Source organism: Schistocerca nitens, chromosome 1, assembly GCF_023898315.1.
Source record: "Schistocerca nitens isolate TAMUIC-IGC-003100 chromosome 1, iqSchNite1.1, whole genome shotgun sequence".
Taxonomy (NCBI): domain Eukaryota; kingdom Metazoa; phylum Arthropoda; class Insecta; order Orthoptera; family Acrididae; genus Schistocerca; species Schistocerca nitens.
In genome coordinates, this window is record NC_064614.1 from 438,637,041 (window position 1) to 438,662,629 (window position 25,589).

General features: G+C 46.5%; 1 protein-coding gene across 2 annotated transcripts in view; it reads left to right on the forward strand.

Moving 5' to 3' along the window:
* The window catches only part of LOC126251427 (eukaryotic translation initiation factor 4E type 2), an 82,232-nt gene extending 61,788 nt beyond the window's left edge, over positions 1-20,444 (forward strand). For both annotated transcript variants that reach the window (XM_049951855.1, XM_049951846.1), the window contains exon 6: positions 20,161-20,444. In XM_049951855.1, coding sequence (XP_049807812.1) covers positions 20,161-20,194 — 34 coding nt within the window. In that variant the 3' untranslated portion in view covers positions 20,195-20,444. The remainder of the gene's footprint in view (positions 1-20,160) is intronic.
* Positions 20,445-25,589: the final 5,145 nt, after the last annotated feature.

Genomic DNA, 25,589 nt, shown 5'->3' on the forward strand with positions numbered 1-25,589 from the left:
TCCTACATGTGGTCTCCTTTACATGTGAACAGCACTTTCGCAAAATTCTCCCAATGAATCAAAGTCGACCATTCGCGTTCCATACCACAGTTCTCACATGCTTGTTCCATTTCGTATTGCTTTGCAACATTACGTCCAGATATTTAAACAACTTGACTGTGTCAGGCAGGACACTACTAATACTGTATCTGAACATTACAGGTTTGTTCTTCCTACCCATCCACATTAACTTACATTTTTCCACATTTAGAACAATCATCATCAATTACAAATTTTGTGTAGATCATCATGTATCTTTCTACAGTCACTCATCGTGGACACCTTACTGTACACCACAGAATCATCAGCAAACAGACAGCAGACTGCTGCCCACCCTGTCCAACAAATCATTTATGCATGAATAGAATAATAGCGGTCCAATCGCACTTCAGTGGGATACTCCTGACAATACCCTTGTCTCTGGTGGTGAACACTCGCCATTAAGGGCAATATACTGGTTTCTGTTACTTAAGAAATCTCAGAGCCACTCACATATCTGTGAACTTACTCGATATTCTCGTACATTCTTTAACAGCCTGTAGTGGAGCACTGTGTAAAATGCTTTCCAGAAATCTAGAAATATGGATGGCAATTGTGTGTGTTGTTCATCTTACACTATTCGTTGATGGATGCTTTTATGAATCTTTAGCACTTTCAGATAGGAATAAAATGGAATCAACGCATTGAAAGTCAATGATTCCCAGTCATGCAAGCTAATATATGCCTCTCTTTTCTGTCATAGGTAAGTTGATAGCTTAATTGTCACATTAAGCTAGCATCACTTGCTTGGGATATTTTTGCTAATTGTCACCATTCATTACTGATGTTGCCAGCCAATGGATTCTTGATGAGTTGTGGCACTAACTTCATTGTCATGATCCTGCTGTACAAGTGATTGCTTGGGTAAATAATGAAATGTCCCATCTGTCTGGCACTCACTATCATGCTGTCTAAAAACTCTTTTTGTCATGTTATTCTGGGGTATAATCCCAAGATTCCACCTTCACTGGATTTGTGAAAACTACTGATATGCCTGTGCATTTGCAAGTCGTTCTCTGGGGCATAGAGGGTTCTTCTTCTTTCTCATGAATATCTCGTAACTTCTCCCCCCTGCGGGTCCGGGGATTAGAATAGGCCCGAGGTATTCCTGCCTGTCGTAAGAGGCGACTAAAAGGAGCCCATCCCCCTCACGGGGGTAGTTAGCGCCTGCGTCCGGAGACGGACGGTTTCACGACCTATAATCGTGGTCTTTTTGGTTTTTCACTTCTCGTTTCTTCCTTCCTTTTGTTGGTTCCTTTCTTTGCTCTTCTCCACTTCACTGTCTTCCTTACTCTTTCCCTTGACTCCTCCTTGCCTTCTCATTGCCTTTTTCTCCTTGCCTTCTCATTGCCTTCTTCTCCTTGCCTTCTCCTTGCCTCCTTCTCCTTGCTTTCTCATTGCTTTCTTCTCCTTGCCTTCTCTGGTCTCCGCCTCGGCGTTTGAGACAGTCTGTCCTCTTTCTCCCTCTCTCTTCTTTTTCCTCTTCTTCCTTCCTCCCTGTGCGTGTCTGAAGGCCGACCCACGCGTTCGCACGCGTAGCCGGTGACGGGGTAACGCGTAAGTCCCCGCCCTGGGTAGACATGTAAGGCACGCGCGTACCCCCTGGTAAAGGCCAGGCCCGGGGAGGGGTGATTGCCTGAGCTGATACCTTCTGACCATGCCGATTGGTCCCTCCGTCTGTTTCTCGGGAGGTGTGACCTGAGGTGTAAACATTCACCTAAGGCGGGAGTGCCCTCTGAGAGGGTCCTCACAAGGAAGGAGCGCGCCATCGGAGACGCTGGCAATCATGGGGGATTCCTCCGCAATGGATTCTACTCCATCGCTTTCGACTTCGACCCACAAACGGAAACGTGACCAGCCAACAGTGACAAAAATACTACCGCCTGCCCCACAGTTCCTCGTAGTTTCTCGATCTGAGGACGGAAAGGATTTTTCCTCTGTCAACCCTTTCGTTATCCAGAAGGGCGTAGATGCCATAGCCGGATCTGTCAAATCTTGTACCAGGTTGCGTAACGGTACCTTATTACTAGAAACTGAGAGCGCCTTTCAGGCACAAAAACTGCTTCGGGCCACACTCTTGTACACGTTCCCTGTCCGGGTGGAGGCCCACCGCACTTTGAATTCGTCTCGTGGTGTAGTCTATAGTAGCTCTCTCGACGGATTGACTGACGAGGAGCTTCAATCTTTCCTCGCTGAGCAGGGCGTGACGGCTGTCCATCGGGTCATGAAAAAGGTCAACAATGACCTTGTACCGACCCGGACACTTTTCTTAACCTTCGATAGTGTTAAGCTGCCATCGCGCATCAAGGCGGGCTACGAGGTTATTTCTGTTCGCCCCTATGTCCCGACACCTACGCGCTGCTACCAGTGTCAGCGTTTCAATCACACTCGACAGTCTTGTTCCAATGCGGCTAAATGTGTCACTTGTGGCAGGGATGCCCATGAGGGTGACTGTCCACCTCCGTCTCCTCGTTGTGTGAACTGTCAGGGTGACCATGCCGCATCCTCCCGCGACTGTCCTGTCTATAAGGAAGAACGCTGTATCCAGGAAATTCGAGTCAAAGAGAAAGTGTCCACCTCGGCTGCTCGCAAGCTATTGGCTAGTAGGAAGCCCACGCTGCTCCCAGCGGGGAAATACAGCACTGTCCTCGCCTCTCCTCGGACTACCCGGGAGGTAGCAACCCAGACATGCGATCTGACCTTCAGCACCACGGTCGTCCGTTCGGCCAGTGCTAAGATCGCGCGGTCGACGTCTCCTCTTCGTCCCATCACCCCACAGACACCAGCCCCTTCATCAGCTTCTGCTAAGACGAAGACCCAGAAGTCAGATGCACGGGCCTTCAAGAAGGAACCGTCCCGTGCAGACTTCCTACGTACCTCGACCTCCCAGCCTTCGTCCGGTACTTCCACCAAACGACCATCCAAGAAGGCTAATAGGAAGCACAGTTCTCCTTCTCCGCCACGGCGCATTTCTTCTCCTGCGCCACCCAGCGGTTGCCGCCCCAGGCCGTCATCCCTTTCGCCTGGCCGCACCGCTGGTAGCCGAACATCTGGCCGTTCACCGGCGGAGGAAGCTCCCCCTCCCGGCCATCTTCCCAAGATGGCCGATGAACCTATAGAACCAATGGACGATGACTGTCCGCCTACTGATAGCGGCGGCAGTGCTCGCTCGATGCCAGGCCCGCAGCGGCCTTCGAGGTGACCCCTTCTCTCATCTTCCTTTTCTTCCGATGGCACTTATTAACTGGAATATTCGCAGCGTTCGCTCCAACCGAGAGGACTTGAAGTTGCTGCTCCGCTCGCATCGTCCGCTCGTCGTAGCCCTCCAGGAAACGAAGCTACGCCCATGCGATCAAATTGCCTTGGCACACTACACCTCTGTGCGTTTTGACCTACCCCCTGTGGTAGGTATCCCAGCTCATGGAGGGGTTATGTTGCTGGTCCGGGATGATATTTACTACGATCCCATCACGTTGCACACCGGCCTGCAGGCAGTTGCCATCCGCATTACTCTCCCCACTTTTACGTTTTCCTTTTGTACCGTTTACGCTCCATCGTCATCTGCCGTTACCAGGGCAGACATGACGCAACTTGTTGCTCAGCTACCTGCACCATTTTTGTTAACTGGAGACTTCAATGCCCACCATCCTCTTTGGGGCTCTCCAGCATCCTGCCCGAGGGGCTCCTTGTTAGCAGACCTTTTCAACCAGCTCAATCTTGTCTGCCTCAATACTGGCGCCCCTACTTTTCTTTCGGACACATCTCATACCTATTCCCATTTAGACCTCTCTATATGTACTCCCCAACTTGCACGCCGGTTTGAGTGGTATGCCCTTGCTGATACATATTCGAGCGACCACTTCCCGTGTATTATCCATCTCCTGCAGCATACTCCCTCTCCGTGCTCCTCTCGTTGGACCATCTCCAAGGCAGACTGGGGGCTCTTCTCTTCCAGGGCGACCTTTCAGGATCAAACCTTCACAAGCTGCGATCGTCAGGTCGCACACCTCACGGAAGTCATTCTCGCTGCTGCTGAATATTCCATCCCTCACCCTACCTCTTCTCCACGTCGCGTACCGGTCCCCTGGTGGACCGCGGCATGTAGGGACGCTATACGTGCTCGTCGACGTGCTTTACGCACCTTTCAACGCCACCCTACAGTGGCGAATTGTATTAATTATAAACGATTACGTGCTCAGTGTCGTCGTATTATTAAAGAAAGCAAGAAAGCCAGCTGGGCTGCTTTCACCAGCACCTTCAACAGTTCTACTCCTTCTTCTGTTGTCTGGGGTAGCCTGCGCCGGCTATCTGGCACTAAGGTCCACTCCCCAATTTCTGGCTTGAAGGTCGCGAATGAAGTCCTTGTGGCCCCTGAGGCTGTCTCCAATGCCTTCGGCCGCTTTTTCGCCGAGGTTTCGAGCTCCGCTCATTACCACCCTGCCTTCCTCCCCCGCAAACAGGCCGAGGAGGCTAGGCCACGTGACTTCCGCTCCTCGAATTGTGAAAGTTATAATGCCCCATTCATCATGCGGGAACTCGAAACCGCACTTGGCCGATCACGGTCCTCCGCTCCAGGGCCTGATTCTATTCATATTCAGATGCTGAAGAACCTTTCTCCTGCGGGTAAAGGTTTTCTTCTTCGTACATACAATCGCATCTGGATTGAGGGACATGTTCCCGCATGCTGGCGCGAGTCTATTGTTGTCCCGATTCCTAAGCCGGGGAAGGACAAGCACTTGCCTTCCAGTTATCGACCTATCTCGCTTACCAGCTGTGTCTGTAAAGTGATGGAGCGAATGGTTAACTCTCGATTGGTTTGGCTGCTCGAGTCTCGACGCCTACTTACCAATGTACAATGTGGATTTCGAAGGCGCCGCTCTGCTGTCGACCATCTGGTTACCTTGTCGACCTTCATCATGAATAACTTCTTGCGGAAGCGCCCGACCGCGGCTGTGTTCTTTGATTTGGAGAAGGCTTACGACACCTGTTGGAGGGCGGGCATTCTCCGCACCATGCATACGTGGGGCTTTCGCGGTCGCCTCCCTCTTTTTATTCGTTCCTTTTTAATGGATCGACAGTTTCGGGTACGTGTGGGTTCTGTCCTGTCCGACACCTTTCGCCAGGAGAATGGGGTGCCACAGGGCTCAGTTTTGAGCGTCGCTCTCTTCGCCATCGCGATCAATCCAATAATGGATTGCCTCCCAGCTGATGTATCAGGCTCCCTTTTCGTGGACGATTTTACCATCTATTGCAGCGCGCAGTGTCCACGTGTCTTGGAGCGCTGTCTTCAGCGTTCTCTTGACCGTCTTTACTCCTGGAGTGTCGCCAATGGCTTCCGTTTTTCTGCCGAGAAGACGGTCTGTATTAACTTCTGGCGCTACAAAGAGTTTCTCCCACCGTCCTTACGACTCGGTCCCGTTGCTCTCCCACTCGTGGAGACAATCAAATTTTTAGGCCTTACCTTTGACAGGAAACTTAGCTGGTCTCCACATGTGTCATATTTGGCCGCCCGTTGTACCCGTTCTTTAAATGTCCTCCGTGTTCTCAGTGGTATGTCGTGGGGAGCGGATCGAACCGTCCTACTTCGTCTATATCGGTCGATTGTCCGCTCCAAGCTGGATTATGGGAGCTTCGTATACTCCTCTGCACGGCCATCCATCTTACGCCGCCTCAACTCCATACAATATCGGGGTTTACGACTTGCGATCGGAGCATTTTATACCAGTCCCGTAGAGAGTCTTCATGCTGACGCTGGCGAATTGCCACTCACCTACCGGCGCGATATACTGCTTTATCGGTATGCCTGTCGGCTACTGTCAATGCCCGACCATCCTTCTTATCGTTCCTTTTTTGACGACTCTCTTGACCTTCAATACGGGTTGTATGTCTCTGCCTTGCTACCCCCTGGAGTTCGCTTTCGTCGCCTCCTTCAACACCTTCATTTTTCACTCCCTGCAACCTTTCGAGTGGGCGAGAGCCGCACGCCACCTTGGCTCCAGGCTCAGGTCCGCGTTCACCTCGACCTCAGCTCGCTCCCAAAAGAGGTCACCCCCGGTTCGGTCTACCACTCCCGTTTTTTGGAACTTCGTTCGAAGTTCAACAACATGACTTTCATTTATACAGATGGCTCTAAGACCAATGACGGGGTCGGGTGTTCCTTTATTGTCGGGGCACAAAGTTTCCAATACCGGCTCCATGGCCATTGTTCGGTCTTCACAGCTGAGCTCTTTGCCCTCTACCAGGCTGTTCTGTACATCTGCCGCCACCGACATTCTGCTTATGTCATCTGCTCAGATTCCCTGAGCGCCATCCAGAGCCTCAGTGATCCGTACCCGGTTCACCCTTTCGTACACCGGATCCAACGCTCTCTTCAGCAGCTGGTGGACGTCGGTACGCCGGTTAGCTTTATGTGGGTTCCTGGCCATGTCGGTATCCCTGGGAACGAAGCTGCAGATGCCGCGGCCAAGGCTGCGGTCCTCCAGCCTCGGACAGCTTCTTGTTGTGTCCCTTCGTCCGATTTTAGCAGGGTCATTTGTCGGCGCGTTGTGTCGCTGTGGCATGCCGATTGGGCTGCACTTACCGACAACAAGCTTCGGGCCTTAAAACCTCTTCCCGTGGCTTGGACGTCCTCCTCACGCCCTTCTCGGCGGGAGGAGGTCGTTTTAGCAAGGTTAAGAATTGGACACTGCCGGTTCAGCCATCGCCATCTGCTGACGGCTGCGCCGGCGCCGTTCTGCCCATGTGGGCACTTGCTGACAGTTCGTCACATTTTAATGTCCTGTCCCGATCTTAAAACACTGCGCCTCGATCTTAACCTGCCTACTACTTTAGATGCCATTTTAGCGGATGACCCACGAGCAGCTGCTCGTGTTCTTTGTTTTATCAATTTGACAAACCTCGCTAAGGACATTTGATGATGTTTTTTAATCCTATGCCTGTCAGTCTGTCTTTTATTGTGTTTTCCCTTTTAGTTGTTGTTGTCAACTTGTGCCTCGCGGTGCATTCTTAGAGTAGTCAGGGCGCTAATGACCATTGAAGTTGTGCGCCCGAAAACCACAAAAAAAAAAAAAAAAAAAAAAAAAAAAAAAAAAAGAGAAAAACTCGTAACTTCTGTCACACCATCATTACAAATTTGTTCAACCTTAAGCTGAGTAAAAATATTGTTAGTAGGTACTTGAAAAATTCACATTTTTCAATAAACACAAATTCAGCCTCAAAATGTGAAATTATCTAATAGACGCTATTTAACTACAGTTCGGAGAAAGCGAAAAATCCAGATCGAGAGATGTGATCAGCGAAATTTATTCCACTGATTAGGGACATGACACACAAACATTCAGCATTACAGACTGGTTGATACATGCACTGTGACTGTGGAAATTTAATATGGAGTAGCACCACCACGTGCTGCAATCAGAGCTGCTAGATGTCATGGCACAGAATCAGAGCACGTAAATATGCTGCTGGGGAATACTCTGCGATGCAGTTTGTGCATGTGCCAACAAAGCATCAACAGTAACTCCAGGAGGACCTGAACATAAGTCTCCAACCGACCATATCCCAAAGTTGTTCGATGTGTGACATGTCAGGTGAACAGGCAGGCCAGGAAAGCAGTGGACCCATCGTTCTTCGAAGAACGCGTGCACATTTCTCGTCGCATTCGGACAGGCATTGTTGTGTTGAAATATGGTGTGTGGAAGAGCCTGCAGCAGGGACAGTGTCTGAGGCTGAGGCTGTGAAACATATGTGATGTAGCGGTAGCCGTTTGGGTTGCCCTCGAGATGCAGGAGGTAAGTTTGTGTGTTATAGGGAGTGGTACCCCAAACAATAACCTTGGTGTTTGTCTGCTATGCTGCTCAGCAATACAAGCTGCACAATTGCATTCAACACGGTCTTATCAGACGCGTGTGCGGCCATCACTGTTAGATAAGTTGATGCAGGACTCGTCTGAAAACACTACATTTTGGCACTCAAAATGCCAGTGTCAACATTCACATGCCCATTGCAGTCCTCGCTGTTGGTGGGTTCTGGTCGGTGGAAGCCAATTCAATGACATGCAAATCAGTCCAGCCTGCAGAAGACAGTGTGGAACCATCAGTTGCAGTGCTCCACAGTCACACCAACACTGTATATGATGATGTTCTGTCCATTACGACCAAGCAGATAATATGGCAGTCATCTCGCACTGTGGTCTCATTGTGTCATTAAGTACCCTGCTGGAGCAATGTACGGCCCTCTTCTCTCCACTGGTTCCACATGTGCCTCACTGTTGAAGCAGCATACCCTTTGAGCCACAATGTCATGGAATGACAGACCCACCTCCTTTAGACCAATCATTCTGCCCCATTTGAATGCATTCACATGCTGACATTCCATTCAGTAATGCCAGTAAGGTGTAGATACACTTGGTTTCCATTTTGTATGTCTGATCTGTGCTGATTCAGCACTGCTTAACACTGACCTGTCCAGTCACACAAAATACGGCACTATTGGGTCTATGTGCACACTGCTTCTCTATCATTTATATCACTTATTATGGTTCTGCCATTATACACTCTGTCTTATCGTGGTACCTTGCAGACCATTGCCTCTGAGGGTTTTACTTTTTACAAACAGTAGTGTATTTTATCAGAGATAGTTAGAAAAAGCTATATTTTCTTCATATAAATGTTGGAAATATTGCTATTTTCTGGTAACTGGTACTGCACATCATTTGGTGGAATCCAATTTGGGAAGTTGGATAGGTAACTTGGGTAAGAACGAGTCTGCAAAATAAAAAGTACATAATCATGACAACATATTCTGTGTGATCAAAAGTATCCAGGCACCCCCAAAAACATACGTTTTACATATTAGGTGCATTTTGCTGCCGCCTACTGCCAGGTACTCCATATCAGCGACCTCAGTAGTCATTAGACATCGTGAGAGAGCAGAATGGGGTGCTCTGCAGAACTCGTGGACTTCGAACATGGTCAGGAGATTGGGTGTCACTTGTGTCGTGTGTCTGTATGAGAGATTTCCACACTCCTAAACATCCCTAGGTCCACTGTTTCCTATGTGATAGTTTAGTGGAAACAAAGGGATATGTACAGCACAAAAGTGTACAGCTGACCTCGTCTGTTGACTGACATCTGCCAGCATGTGTAGTGCCAACAGTAAAATTTGGAGGCAGTGGTTTTATGGTGTGGTCGTGGTTTTCATGGAGGGGTCTTGCACCCCCTTGTTTTGTGTGGCACTTTCACAGCACAGGCCTACATTGATGTTTTAAGCAGCTTCTTGCTTCCCACTGTTGAAGAGCAATTCGGGGATGGCTATTGCATCTTTCAACACGATAGAGCACCTGTTCATAATGCACGGCCTGTGGCACAGTGGTTACACGACAATAACGTACCTGTAATGGACTGGCTTGTGCAGAGTCCTGACCTGAAACTTATAGAACACCTTTGGGAAGCCCCCCAGGGGGTCCACAACTCTTCTGTGGATACGTGCGTAGCGAGCACGGGACCCCAAGCTAATGTGGCCCTACTTCCTTTCCGGGCTGCATACCCTCCCTTTCCGCATCCTTCCTCCCCCCTCACCCCTCACCCCTGGCTCTTTCCTTCCCTTTCTCCCCCTCTGGGAGTATGGTTTGTGCCTACGTCCGGAGACGGACGCTCGAAACTGTTACAAATTCCTTGCTTTCTACACTTGCAAGTCTTCGTCCTTCCTCTGTCCTTCTCTTTTCCTTCCCTCTTCTCTTTGCCCTTTTCTCTGCTGCGGCGTTTGAGACCCCTCTTCTTTCCTTTCCCTTTCTCTTTTTTTCCTCCCTGTGCGTGTCTGAAGGCCGACCCATGCACTTCCACGCGTAGCCGGTGACGGGGTAACGCGTAATTCCCCGCCCCGGGTAGAAAGGTAGGACACGTACGTACCCCCTGGTAACGGCCAGGCCCCGGGAGGGGTGATTACCCGAGCTGATACCTTCCGAAAGTGCCGGCCGATTGGTCCCTCTGTCAGTTTGTCGGGAGGTGTGACCTGAGGTGTGAACAATCACCTAAGGCGGGAGTGCCCTCAGAGAGGGCCCCCACAAGGGAGGAGCGCGCCATCGGAGACGCCGGTAATCATGGGGGATTCTTCCGCAATGGTTTCCTCACCTTCCACTATGTCTGCTCACAAGCGTAAGTTCACTGAGTCTCAGCCACAGACAGTTCTTCCATCGTTGCCACAGTTCCTTGTTGTTTCTCGGTCTGACGAAGGTCACGACTTCTCCACGGTCAACCCTTTCATTATTCAGAAAGGTGTCGACGCAATTGCAGGTCCTGTAAAGTCTTGTTCCAGATTACGGAATGGCACCCTGTTGTTAGAAACAGTCAGTGCCCTCCAGGCACAAAAATTGCTGCGTACCTCACTACTACACACCTTCCCTGTCCGGGTGGAACCACACCGTACTTTAAATTCCCTGTTGGAGTCGTTTATACACGCTCCCTCGATGGATTGTCTGACGAAGAAATTCAGCACTACCTGTCTGACCAGGGCGTAATGGCTGTTCATAGGGTTACGAAAAGGGTTGACACGAACATCATTCCAACCCGCACTGTCTTCTTGACATTTGACAAAGTTCAACTCCCATTGAAAATCAAAGCAGCCTATGAGATAATTTCCGTTCGCCCTTATGTCCCAAACCCTACGCGTTGCTATCGGTGTCAGCGGTTCAATCACACCAGCCAGTCCTGTTCCAATTCGGCCAAATGTGATACGTGAGGCAAGGATGCCCATGAGGGTGCTTATCCACCTCCATCCCCTCGCTGCATCAACTGTATGGGTGACCACGCTGCTTCCTCTCGAGATTGTCCCGTTTTTAAGGACGAAAAACTCATCCGGGAAATTAGAGTAAAGGAAAAGGTGTCGACCTTAGCTGCTCGAAAATTATTCGCCAGTCGACGGCCCACCGTGCCTCAGACAGGAAAATACAGCACTGTCCTTGCTTCTCCTCGGCCAACAAAGGAGGCGGCCACGCAGACTTGCGACCTCACCTGTAGTGCCACGGTCGTCAGATCGGCCAGCGCAAAGATCGCCCGTTCAACCTCACCACTTTCGCCTGCCCACTCTCTGGCTCACCCTTCGTTGAGTTCTGCTAAATCTCGAGCCCAAAAGTCAGACACCAAGACTTTGAAAAAAGAGCATACTCGTGAAGAGTTTTTACGTACCGCAACTTCCCAACCATCGGTTCCTCCTTCCTCTAAACATCATACTTCCAAGAAGGCTACAAAGAAACCCAGTTCCTCTCCTCCGCCAAGGCGTGTCCCATCTACAGCACCACCTGGCGGAAATCGCCCTCGGCTGTCTTCTGTGTCGCCGAGGCGCACTGCTGGCGGCTGATCAACCGGCCGATCGCTGGTGGCAGAAGCTGCTCCTGACCAACCTATGGATCAGGATCTTCTGCCTTCGGCTGAATGCCATTCCATGCTGTCGGTCGCAAGCTCAGAGCAGTCGTTGAGTTGACAGCAACCTTGGTCACATTCCTCCATTTTATGTCCACCCAATGTCCATTATCCACTGGAATATCCGCTGCATTCGAGCCAATCGGGATGAATTGTCGATCCTCTTATGATCCTACTCGCCAGTCATCATCTGTCTTCAGGAAACAAAGCTGTGTCCCCATGACCACTTTGTTCTCCCTCATTTTCAGTCCGTCCAATATGATCTCCCCTCTGTTGAAGGCACTCCAGCACATGGAGGACTCATGATTCTTCTCCATGAAACTCTCCATTATCACCCAATCCATTTAAACACTTCCTTCCAAGCTGTTGCCGTCCGTCTTTCCCTTTCCGGATACACGTTCTCTCTTTGTACTGTATACATTCCATCGTCCACACCAATGGCACGAGCTGATCTCCTTCATCTTCTTGGTCAGCTTCCACCCCCATATTTGCTGGTTGGGGACTTCAATGCCCACCACCCACTTTGGGGATCTCCACATCCTTGTCCACGTGGCTCACTATTGCTAGACGTCTTCCACCAAGCAGATTTAGTTTGCCTCAACACTGGGGTCCCTACATTTTTGTCTGCCTCCACGACAAGTTTATCTTATTTGGACCTTGCGGTCGGTACTGTTCCGCTAGTTCGGCGCTTCAAATGGTTCGCCCTTGATGATACACATTCGAGTGACCACTTTCCATGTGTCCTTAGACTGCAGCCTCAACTGCCCTACATGTGCCCGCGACGCTGAAAGTTTGCCCAAGCTGATTGGACACTTTTTTCGTCTCTAGCGACATTCGATGTCCGTCACTTTCCCAGCGTCGACGATGAGGTCACACATATTACAGACGTTATTCTTAAAGCTGCGGAACATTCAATACCACGCACCTCCGAATTGCCCCGGCGCCCCCCAGTTCCTTGGTGGAACGAGGCATGCCGTGATGCAATACGTGAGCGGCGACGTGCTCTCCGCGTTTTCTGCCACCATCCTACTTTGGCCAACTGTATCCACTATAAGCAGTTCCGAGCGTGATGCCGTCATGCCGTCCGCGATAGCAAGAAGGCAAGCTGGAGATTCTTTATTAGCTCATTTAACGCCTTCACTCCCTCCTCGGAAGTTTGGAGTCAGCTTTGACGGTTCTCAGGCGCGCCTAGTTTCTCCCCGGACTCTGGGCTCACTGTCGCGCATGACACATTAGTGGACCCCGTCGCAATTTCTAACTCGTTGGGTCAGCACTTTGCTGAGATTTCGAGCTCTTCAAATTACCCGCCAGCGTTTCTCCCGAAGAAACTTGCGGCGGAAGTGCGACCTCTTGCTTTCTCCTCTCAAAATCGCGAAAGCTACAATACTGTTTTCTCCATGCGGGAACTCCAACATGCACTCTCTTCTCGCTCCTCCGCCCCAGGACCGGATGGTATCCACGTCCAAATGTTGCTGCATTTATCAACCCATAGTCTGCGTTACCTCCTTCGCCTTTATAATCGAATTTGGACCGACAGTACTTTTCCCAGACGATGGCGGGAAGCTATCGTCGTCCGTGTTCCGAAACCTGGAAAGGACAAACATCTCCCCTCTAGCTATCGCCCCATTTGTCTCACGAGTAGTGTCTGTAAGGTTTTGGAGTGTATGGTGAATTACCGTTTAGCTTGGTGGCTGGAATCCTGTAGTCTTTTAACACCTGCCCAATGCGGATTCTGAAAGCATCGTTCTGCAGTTGACCATCTTGTTGCTCTCTCCACTTATATCATGAACAATTTTCTCTGGAAACGCCAAACGGTAGCAATATTTTTTGATCAGGAGAGAGCATACGATACCTGTTGGAGGACAGGCATCCTCCGCACACTGTTCTCTTGGGGCTTTCGAGGCCGGCTGCCCCTTTTTCTTCGCGAATTTATGGCAGAGCGCACATTTAGGGTGCGGGTGAACACTACTCTCTCCCGCACTTTCTCCCAAGAAAACGGGGTACCCCAGGGCTCCGTGCTGAGTGTTGTACTGTTTGCCATCGCTATAAATCCAATTATGGATTGTCTCCTTCCTGATGTCTCGGGCTCCCTCTTTGTGGATGATTTTGCGATCTACTACAGCTCTCAACGGACCAGCCTTCTTGAACGACGTCTTCAAGGATGTCTCGATCGCCTCCACTCTTGGAGCATCGAAACCGGCTTCCGTTTCTTTCCCAGTAAGACCGTTTGTGTTAATTTTTGGCGACGTAAGGAGTTTCTTCCGCCCTCCTTACATCTAGGTCCTGTCAACCTTCCGTTTTCAGACATCGCTAAATTCTTGGGTCTTATGTTTGACAGGAAACTGTGCTGGTCCTCCCACGTTTCCTATCTTTCGGCTCGCTGTCTGCGATCGCTTAACACCCTCCGTGTCCTGAATGGCACCTCCTGGGGAGCGGACCGAGTGGTCCTTCTCCGCCTCTATCGCGCCTTAGTGCGCTTGAAATTGGATTGTGGAAGCATAGTCTACTCCTCTGCTCGGCCGTCTATTCTTCGGCGTCTCGACTCTATCCACCACCGTGGATTACGTTTAGTGTCTGGAGCTTTTTACACTAGCCTTTATGCTGAGACTGCTGAACCTCCGCTGTCCAATCGGCGAGCAGTCCTTCTGAGTCGTTATGCTAGCCATCTGTCTTCCATGCCTGCTAATCCAGCCCATGACATTTTTTCGACGCCTCCTTTGATGTAGGGTATGCAGGCCGCTCCTCCTCCCTACTACCCCCGGGAGTCCGCTTCCGTCAACTGCTCCATTCTCTTTCCTTCCGCTTTCCTAAAACCTTCTTGACAACTTGGGGTACAGCACCGCCATGGCTCCGTCCCCGGATCTGCCTGCTCCGTGACCTTTGTCAATTTCCCAAGGATGGTACCCCTACACTTGTTTATCGTCGGTCATTTGCTGCTCTATGTGCACAAATGACGGACGCCACATTTATTTACACCGACGGCTCGAAAACATCGTTCGGTGTAGGGAGTGCCTATATTGTTGGCGACACCCCAAATCCCTTTCGGCTTCCCGACCAGTGTTCGGTTTATACTGCGGAGCTTTACGCTGTTCTCCAGGCTGTCCACTACATCCGCCGCCATCAGCGGATACAGTACGTTATCTGCTCAGATCCTCTCAGCTCTCTCCTCAGTCCCCAAGCTCTTTACCCTGTGCACCCTTTGGTCCACCGGATTCAGGACTGTCTGCACTTGCTCCACCTGGGGGGCGTTTCGGTGGCGTTTCTCTGGCTCCCGGGACATGTTGGTATCTGTGGAAATGAGGCGGCCGATATTGCGGCCAAGGCTGCAGTCTCTCTTCCTCGGCCAGCTATTCAATCGATTCCCTTCGCCGATCTACGGAGCGTTTTATGTCGTCGTGTTGTTAATTTATGGCACACGCATTGGTCGACACTTCCCCATAATAAATTGCGGGACGTGAAAGATCTTCCTTGTGCTTGGACCTCTTTCTCCCGAACGCGTCGTCAGGAGGAGGTAATTTTAACTAGACTCCGGATAGGGCACTGTCTTTTTAGCCATCTACATCTTTTAAGCGGCATCTTTTAAGCGGTAAGACACCTTTTAATTGAGTGCCCCTATTTTAATCCGTTACGCTCCCGTCTACAGCTATCGCCTGATATATCGTCGATTTTAGCAGATGACACGCGCTCAGCCGACCGCCATCTCAAGTTTATTAGTGCCAGTGAAATGACGTCAGTCATCTGAAGCTTTTTTTGGGGACAACCAACCCCTTTCTGTAGTGGATTTTTAAGCCTTCCTTCTGCTTTTAGTTTCTCCAATTTTATGACTTTCATTCCCATTGCTCCTGGTTTTCAATTTCGGTTTTTTACAGTTTCCTAAGTCACGGACCGGGCGCTAATGACCATAGCAGTTTTGCGCCCTAAAAAAAAAAAACACTTTGGGAAGGTTTGGAATGCCGACGCAGAGCTCACAGACAGACATTGATACCTTTCCTCAGTGCAGCACTCCGTGAAGAATGGGCTGCCTTTCCCCAAGAAACCTTCCAGCACCTGAGTGAACGTATGCCTGCAAGTGTGGAAGCTGTTTTCATGGCTAAGGGTGGGCCAGCACCGTATTGAATTCCAGCGTTACTGATGGAGAGCACCACTAACTTAAAAGTCATTTTCAACCAGGTGTCTGGATACTTTTGATCACGTAGTGTATTAGTGTAATCAGTGCTCTGATGCCATAACAATTGTGGGTGGTTCTGCAGTTGAATGGTCTGTATAAAATAAATGCCATGTAATGCACCATAGCACTCAGTGGTACGACCGTGCTTCTTAGAACAAATAAATGCATATGTTTTTCCGCTAACCAGAATGAGATTTTCACTCTGCAGCGGAGTGTGCGCTGATATGAAACTTCCTGGCAGGTTAAAACTGTATGCCGGACCAAGACTCGAACTCAGGACCTTTGCACACAGTTTTAATCTGCCGGGAAGTTTCTTTTTCTGCTAACTTAAATTCAAAAGTTGGTATAACGCAAACATGTTTTATGTGGCAGTTTTAGGGAGTGGGTGTTTAGAACTGTGGTTGCACCAGATACCAGTAGATTGGGCCTGAATTACCTCTTTATAAACAGCCAAACTTGGCGTGTAAAGGACCAGTGGTCCCTGTACCCATGTGTCAGTTTTGCTTCCACAGGAACACACAGTGTGGGTGCTGGCTGCTGCCCTGAGAGACAGAGGCAGGACTTGTTTCCCTGCACTGCTCCTCTCCCCTCTGGCACTAATAATTCTAGTTTATGCTTGTGGCCAACTGGCAGTTTATAGTGTCCACACTCCGTACTGTTGTGACCGAAAAACAAAACCTTTCGGCGTATTTCTTCCCCTGAAGTAATTTTAGTTCTTATTCTATGTTAATACTTCATTGGTTCTATCTGTAGCATTGTCAGTGTGGTTCGCATGGCTGAGTGCGCACAAAAGGTCAAAATTTGTATTCTGCAGGTTTTGTAATTATCAAATTGGATGGGGAGAGGAAAGTAATATAAAAATACCTTAAATCAGAAAAGCACTCGGTTCACCAGCAGGAAAATGTTGCTGCTGCTTCTCAACAGAAACAGTCATTTGTTGAAAGCATGAAAACAGCCAAAAGTAGAAAACAAGCAAAAACCATTTTGGAGAGAAAACTTAAAATTTTTGCAAATGCAAATATTCGGGTCATAAAGCTCCTCAGTCAGCAGAATGTTATTTCAAAGCATTAAGGCATTACTATCAGGAACATAGCATGACAACCAAAATTTGTACATCTAATCATTAAAAAAAGTGAATATTTTCAAATTTTCAGATCCCTAATTACATAGCCAACAAAAATTTACTTTTTTCTGCAACTGGCTTGAAAATGGCTATTTTTATGCTTTCATGGGTGCTGATAATGAAAATGTCAATGAAAGTGCAAGATTAGCTCTCGTTTTGAAGTTCTGGCAACTTTGTCATTGCCTGTATAAGTTTATGCATGTATTTACCTTATTATTATCCCTCAGAGGAAGGTCACTGTGCATGGCATTTGTAGTTTTTTGTCAGTGATTCCCTGATAAGTGTCTAGCAGTAATTGGCTAAAGTTGATGCACTCCACTTTCACTGGCGTCTCATTTCCATGTCTGAAATTTGCTGGTCTGAGCATTCTCCATGCTCATTGGTTACAGTACCATAGTTGTCAGGAAAGAAGTCCCAAGTGGGTCTTTAGGAAATGTAACTTTAAAGACATGTTGCATCCCAATCTACTGTAGCAGTGCAGAAGATTGCCCACAAGAGCCTTATACACTCCTGGAAATTGAAATAAGAACACCGTGAATTCATTGTCCCAGGAAGGGGAAACTTTATTGACACATTCCTGGGGTCAGATACATCACATGATCACACTGACAGAACCACAGGCACATAGACACAGGCAACAGAGCATGCACAATGTCGGCACTAGTACAGTGTATATCCACCTTTCGCAGCAATGCAGGCTGCTATGCTCCCATGGAGACGATCGTAGAGATGCTGGATGTAGTCCTGTGGAACGGCTTGCCATGCCATTTCCACCTGGCGCCTCAGTTGGACCAGCGTTCGTGCTGGACGTGCAGACCGCGTGAGACGACGCTTCATCCAGTCCCAAACATGCTCAATGGGGGACAGATCCGGAAATCTTGCTGGCCAGGGTAGTTGACTTACACCTTCTAGAGCACGTTGGGTGGCACGGGATACATGCGGACGTGCATTGTCCTGTTGGAACAGCAAGTTCCCTTGCCGGTCTAGGAATGGTAGAACCATGGGTTCAATGACGGTTTGGATGTACCGTGCACTATTCAGTGTCCCCTCGACGATCACCAGTGGTGTACAGCCAGTGTAGGAGATCCCTCCCCACACCATGATGCCGGGTGTTGGCCCTGTGTACCTCGGTTGTATGCAGTCCTGATTGTGGCGCTCACCTGCACGGCGCCAAACACGCATACGACCATCATTGGCACCAAGGCAGAAGCGACTCTCATCGCTGAAGACGACACGTCTCCATTCGTCCCTCCATTCACGCCTGTCGCGACACCACTGGAGGCGGGCTGCACGATGTTGGGGCGTGAGCGGAAGACGGCCTAACGGTGTGCGGGACCGTAGCCCAGCTTCATGGAGACGGTTGCGAATGGTCCTCGCCGATACCCCAGGAGCAACAGTGTCCCTAATTTGCTGGGAAGTGGCGGTGCGGTCCCCTACGGCACTGCGTAGGATCCTACGGTCTTGGCGTGCATCCGTGCGTTGCTGCGGTCCGGTCCCAGGTCGACGGGCACGTGCACCTTCCGCCGACCACTGGCGACAACATCGATGTACTGTGGAGACCTCACGCCCCACGTGTTGAGCAATTCAGCGGTACGTCCACCCGGCCTCCCGCATGCACACTATACGCCCTCGCTCAAAGTCCGTCAACTGCACATACGGTTCACGTCCACGCTGTCGCGGCATGCTACCAGTGTTAAAGACTGCGATGGAGCTCCGTATGCCACGGCAAACTGGCTGACACTGACGGCGGCGGTGCACAAATGCTGCGCAGCTAGCGCCATTCGACGGCCAACACCGCAGTTCCTGGTGTGTCCGCTGTGCCGTGCGTGTGATCATTGCTTGTACAGCCCTCTCGCAGTGTCCGGAGCAAGTATGGTGGGTCTGACACACCGGTGTCAATGTGTTCTTTTTTCCATTTCCAGGAGTGTAGTTTTCTGCTCTCTTATTTCCTAGAATGCTTGTTGACACTTGAACAAAGGTATCCCAAGCTAACTTTTCACACTTCAAGAAGAGTGTGATAATTCCAATTCTAAAGAAGACAGTCACTGGCAGGTATCATTATTACTCAAGCATCAGGTTGTCATAGCTGCAAAATACTGCCACAGATTTAACAGAAGAATGGAAAGACCAGTAGAAGTCAACCTTGGGGAAGATCAGTTTGGGTTATTGAGAACTGTAGGAAGGTAGGTTGGAGAAAAGCAAACCTACATCTATAGCATTGATATCTCTAAATCTTTTGACAGTGTTGTGTGAAATGCACTCTTCGAAATTCTAAAGGTAACAAGAGACATGTTATTTACAACACAAGATGACAGTTATAACAGTCGTAGGACAAGGAAGGGAAGCAGCAATTGAGAAGTAACTGAGACAGGGTTGTAGCCTGTCCCTGAATTTATTGTCTGTATATCGAGCAAGCAGTAAAGGAAATAAGGAGAAACTTGGAAAGAGAATTAAAGGTAAGGGAGAGAAAATAAAAACTTTTCAGTTCGTGATTATATTGAAGTGTGTCAGTTGGTATAGGACATAGAAAATCAGTTGAACGGATTGGATTGAATAGTGTTTTGAAAAGAAGTTATAGGATGAACATAAAAAAAAGTAAAAATAAAAAGGTAATGGAATCAGATGTTGAGGGAATGAGATTAGGAAATGAGACTCTAATAGTAGTATTGGTTTTATTGTTTGAGCAACAAAATAAGAGAAATAGCCTAAATAGGAATGATGTAAAAGGCAGACTGGCAACAGCAAGGAAAGCTTTCCTGAATAAGAGAAATTTGTTATAATTGAACATACATTTAAAAGTTAGGAAATCCTTCTTAAGATTTTGATGTGCAGTGTAGCCTTTTATGGAGTGAAACTTTTGCAGTAAACAGGTTAGACAAGAAGAGGATAGATGCTTCAGATGTGTGGTGCTGTAGAAGAATGAAAATGATGGTGATCAGAGTGGAAGATCCCACAGCTAATGAAAACGTACTGAAATGAATTTGGGAGAGAATAAATTTGTGGCACAATTTGAGTAAAAAATGGATTGGTTGCTCGAACACATCCCGAAACGTCAAGAAAAGGTCAGTTTGGTAATGAAAGCAAGTTTGTGGAAGAAAAATTTTGAGAGACCAAAACTTGATAACAGCAAGCAGGTTGAAATGGCTGTAGATTTCAGTAGTTATGGAGTGCTGCGTCAAACAAATCTTCAAATTGAAAACTATCACAACAACAACAGTAGTGGTGGTCGTGGTCGTGGTGTCTTATTGCAACACACACACTTATTTGAAGTTTCATGTTGCACTTTATGTGACACATTGACTCAAACTTTTTTTTTTTTTTTAAATGTTACACAGTGTGCTGAATGTCATTTTTACGTATTTTTATTTTTACAGGGCATGGAAATCAGTTCCTCTGCTGAAATCGTGAAGTACCTGAGCCATGAAAAATATCTAATGCGATGTCAGTGGAGCTGCATTTGTTTGGATGAATTATATAACATATGGTTTATATGATTTGAATTGTTGTTTGTTGCATTGTGTAATTGGACATTCATTATCCAACTGCCTCTGTCCAGATGTATGTTTTGTAACGAAAACATTTTTTGAATGTGAATAATTACAGAACAGTTGTTTATGGAAGTTGTCAAAATAAAATATTTATTGTAAATAACATTAAATTTGGAGAGGTAATTTGGAATTAGAGGAATTGGACTTCCTGATAGCAGAAAAAGTGGAAGAGCTGCCGAAACGTACCACATAACATCTGTGCTCCATGGTTGCTTGGCTGGGTGGTTGGTTGATTTTTGGGAGGGGACCTAAGAGTGAGGTCATCAGTCACATCAGATTAGGTATGGATGGGGAAGGAGGTCAGCCATGCCCTTTCAAAGGAAACATCCCGGCATTTGCCTGAAGGGATTTAGAGAAATCAAGGAAAGCCTACATCAGGATGGCCGGATTCGGGTTTGAACTGTTGTCCTCCTGAATGAGAGTCCAGTATGCTAACCACTGCACCACCTCGAATGGTGTGCTTCATGTTAGGAGGGGCTGCCAATGGCATCTGTTTCCCCATGCCAGGGGACCTGAACTTGTCTTCTGTGGCTAACAACTTGAGTCATAACAGGATGGACTCAAGTTGTCCCAGCAGATGTTCCTTTTAGCTCATAAAGTGTTTACTCAATCAACTCGAGATTACCCCAGGGAGACAAACTTCCCATCAACCAAGGTCAACACAAGCAGGCATTCAGATTCAGGGTGATCAGCAAAAAAGAGTTTTAAGAGAAGAGTTGGAGCACCCAATATTCTCGACGAAGATTAAAATTTAAAGGACTTTTTGGAATGTACAGGCAATGACAAAGAGAAGTACAAACAGGTAATAGATCAGATGGAAGAGAGAAGCATCAGGATACTAGCCATGTGAGGAACAAGATAGGGTGACACAGGTGCAGTGGAGTTAGAAGGCTTCATGCTGCTGCAAGGAAAGCAGCACACCTACGTATTATGGTATGGGGTTTGTAGTAGACAAGAGATGCAAGGGTGGCATAACTGAAGTTAAGAGTTGGTCAGAGAGGATATTAATGCTAACAGTCTGACAAGGAGTGGGCCTCAGTGGTGGGATCGACTTTTTGAAACCATTTATACGGTGATGCAGGTTAAAGTCAGAGCTATCACACCCTGCAGCCATTCAGTTTGGTAGACCCTCATTTGCAAGTAATCGACAAAAAAAATATCGGAATGTCTCATGATGCTCTACAGCTTTAAAAACAGTAAACGTTAACTAGCCTGTTGCTATAATGTTAAAGTTTTCATGCAGTCCTCTCATGCAGAAGGTTGTGGGGTCGAATTTTGCCAGATCTTTACAAATTTTTTATTTTTCAATGTTTATCAAAATCACTTTGATCATTATTTTTATTCAATTAACTTGCTTAAATTTAATTTCTTTATTTCTATTCCTGTGTCATGTCACTTCAACCAGTGTACTGACTGTTTCATGTGCTCTCATTTCTTTTTCCTATCATTCTTTCTTCACTTGGGGTCTTTGTGCATGAGAATTTCATTATTTTTATTTGTCATTATATTTAAAAATGTGGAAATGCTGATTGATCAGTTAAAAAAACAAAATATTAAGTTTATTTATATTGACTGTGCAGTATTGTCAGAAATGTAGTTTTGGTTACAAGATGTACATTTTTTTTGGATGACAGTCTTTATATCAACATTTAAAAGGTATATTCTTACTGCACTGTGCACAAATCACCCATATAAAGATATAAATGAAAGAAGGGATTATAACTGAAACAAAATTCCAGCAAGATGAGGAATAAAAATGAGTACAACAATATGGATGAAAATATAACACTAAACAGCAAAAAATTAAATTAAAATTAATAAATAACAATAATTAAATTCACATGCACAGAGATTCCCTGTGGAAAAAGAACTATAGGAAGAAAAAATGAGAGCAACTGAAACAGTTAATACGCAGTTTGAAATGATGTAACCAAGGAATAGAAATTAAAAAAAAAAGTTATACTTAAATGATCAGTCATTTTGATAAAGATTATAAAATAAAAATTTTGAAGCACTTGTTGAGTCAAACTTGCGGCTCTTTGCGAGGACCACATAATAACCGTTAAGCTTCCATGACAGTCCAACTAACATTACTATTTTTAATGCTGTAGAATATCATGCAGAATTCCAATTCTCTCCCTCCCCCCCTCCCTTGTTGATTCCTCACAATGGTGCACCAGAGTGAACAGTTGCAGATGTAATAGTAAATGGTCACGTGTCCATTAATGAAAGAAACAGGAAAGAAAAGAAAGTAATTGACAGTTTGTGGGAGGAACTACATGAAACACTGAAAAGTGTACCACACAGACAAGTGAAGATACTCATAATGCCCAGATTGGAAGGGGAATTAACATAAGCAAAAAGTAAGTAAGTAAGTAAGTAACCAGACTGACAGGGGACAAACAAAAATGGGTATGTAGATGTAGAAATGACACATGACAAACAAAAATGGGGGATAGGTTTGTCAAACTGTGTCAAATACCAGTTGATGATGAAACCCTTCAGGGCTGGACTGAGTAAGACACACAGGTAAGTCCATGCAGCTGCCTTGCCAAATTCCAGATATATCTTGTAGCAATCAATCTGATAAACACTAAAAACAATCATGATCATAAAGGTCAGGAAGAACACAAAAATATAATTAGACCAATATCTTAGAGAAGTCTAGTGCAATTGGATTCCAGACAAGGTAGATAGCCACAAACACATTTTTAGAGCAACCAGAAACATGAAGATACAGTGAACAGAAAAGACATGAAGCTCAACATAGGGAAGCAGGCTGACCCAGAGGAAAAGGAAGGTAAGAAAAACAGGCGATGGTGGTGGTTTCAGGATTGTGGGAGAACTGCTGGAGAGATGTGGACCAGCAAGGACCCATAAGAATGATTTACCTTGGAGTAAGGATGCAAATGGCCAGAACAGCAAGAAGGGCCATAAGATAGAGGACGAAGAAGAACTGGACAAGAATGAGAACAACTTAGGTGAAACAACAGTAGAGACTTTTCGGGAATAACAAACAGGTGAAGCAGGGAACTGTGTGCGAGAGATAAGGAGGGTAAACTGACCATTAATGCAAAGAGAACTTAAGATATTTGCATTGCAGTTTCACAAACTGTTGAACTGCAAACCACTCTAAGATCTCGAAGTGTGAATGTGAGCAAGCTTGACTGACTGCTTTCCAACGGATGGGATTGCAGCCAAAATGGTTAACTAGGAGGCCATGAGATGGAAGATTAAGGTTATCTGGCAGATTTGGAGGACAAAGAAGTTACCATAAGGATAGCAGAACGTCATTGTGCCAGTAGATAAGAGGGAGACGAGGATTCAAACAATCAAAGAGGAATATCACTGCTAGAGGTTGGTTGCAAGGTGCTGTCAGAACTCCTCTTGAAGAGATTAGAACAGACAGAAAATACAGTTGGAGACTGTCAGAGGTATTTATGAAGGGAAGGGGATGTGTAGAATAGATATTTAAAATGATAGTGGTCTCCATGGACTTCACAAAGGCACATAACTCCATTGACAGGCTTTTTCTTGGAAGAATTCTGACCAACAGAAAAACTGATGGCACTACACCAGAACTACAGCTGGTTGCACATAAGAAGCTGGCAGCATAATGAGTTCTGCAGAGAGCTATCACCTAACATGGTAATTGGCAATGAAGGCATGAGTGCTATACCTGGGGACTACTTCTGCTTCTAACTCTGCCTACCAAAATTTATATGCTTTGAAAACACTTGCTGTTGCTTCACAGTGTAATGCTCATCATATTTGCTTTACCACCCACAATGAACACTAGAGTGCCCAAGTAATCTCACCATACTCAAACTAATATGAAAATTAATGTTAAATGCTCTGTACACATTCCGATGCACACACTACAGACAGACACAGCAGAACTACTTTACTGGCTGGAACATCACATGGTACACTGCCCGTTGCCACTGCACATAACACCACCGCCTGTCTTCTTGTCTACACACTGCCATAATAATGGAAATTCTGACACAAACAAAGGACACAAACAAAGGACACAAACAGAGGAACACTGACAGAAGAGTTTGAGAACAAGACCAGTGTCAAATACTGGGATGAAGTTGTAGCAGTTCGCCTTCTTTATTTATCTATTTGTTCGATTGTCCTCACTGTCGATGTACTGCATTGGTACACTGGCTGAAAAATGGGGTTTGGAAGTAAAGACTGACTATTTTGAATGATGTAACTGAGAGATGCACAATTGCGTTTCACATGTGTTTACTTTCACTTTTCACCCACCCACCCACCATATACACATTTAATATAGCCAGTGCACTATTGTTTATCTTTCGATAAGCCTCACGAATAATTTTCATGCAAACCTCCGCATACTGCTACAATAGTTTGCTATTAAACATAAACAAGCAGTACCTAACCACAAAATTCACAGTTATTGAAGAATAGAAAGGTGCATATGGAACACACACTATCTTTATTTTTACACATGGCCTAATTGTCTAACACTTACTTCACAGTTAAGTTGAAGCAGTGTTGTTGTTCTAACCAACACAAGTTTCTCGTCTGAAACTCGGCCATGGACTGACTGTCTCATGACCAAAAATCGGGCCCTTATATATCATCACAATAATAGGTACTGAAACTACACATTGTTTAAAGTTAAGTTTACAGAAACTACAATTAAAACTTAACTCATTAAATTAACAGAATACATCGAAAAATTTCGTCTTTTTAACAGGTTCTTCTACTGCAAGAGTTAGGCCAAATTATTTGTTTAAATCATGAAATTAACAAATATCATTACGCAAACAATACTTTTAACAAAAACTGAAAATTGAGGGCTGGTTTTGCTAACATGTTTACAAATAGAGCTAAGTAGTTACTCTAAGATTACTAGTATTTTGTCTTCTAGATGGTTATAATTATTATAGAATTTATATTTGTTTATATGTCAACAATAGGATTTAAGTTAAGAAACAATTGTCAATTAAATTCTTCTGGGTTTGGGGCCGCATTGTCGTCTATAAAATTCTGACATTTCAGTGACTGTTGCAAGCACCTTCCTCAGGGTGTATTGCTAACTGCTGAATGAGCACATTTTATAGATGACAATGCGGCCACAAACCCAGAAGAATTTTATTGACTGTGACAACACCTGTGGGAACCTATGTTTACATTTATGAAACAATTACTGATTTTGCTCTATAACAAGATACTTACTAGTAATAGTCAAAATAAATTAATAAATCTATTACATACAT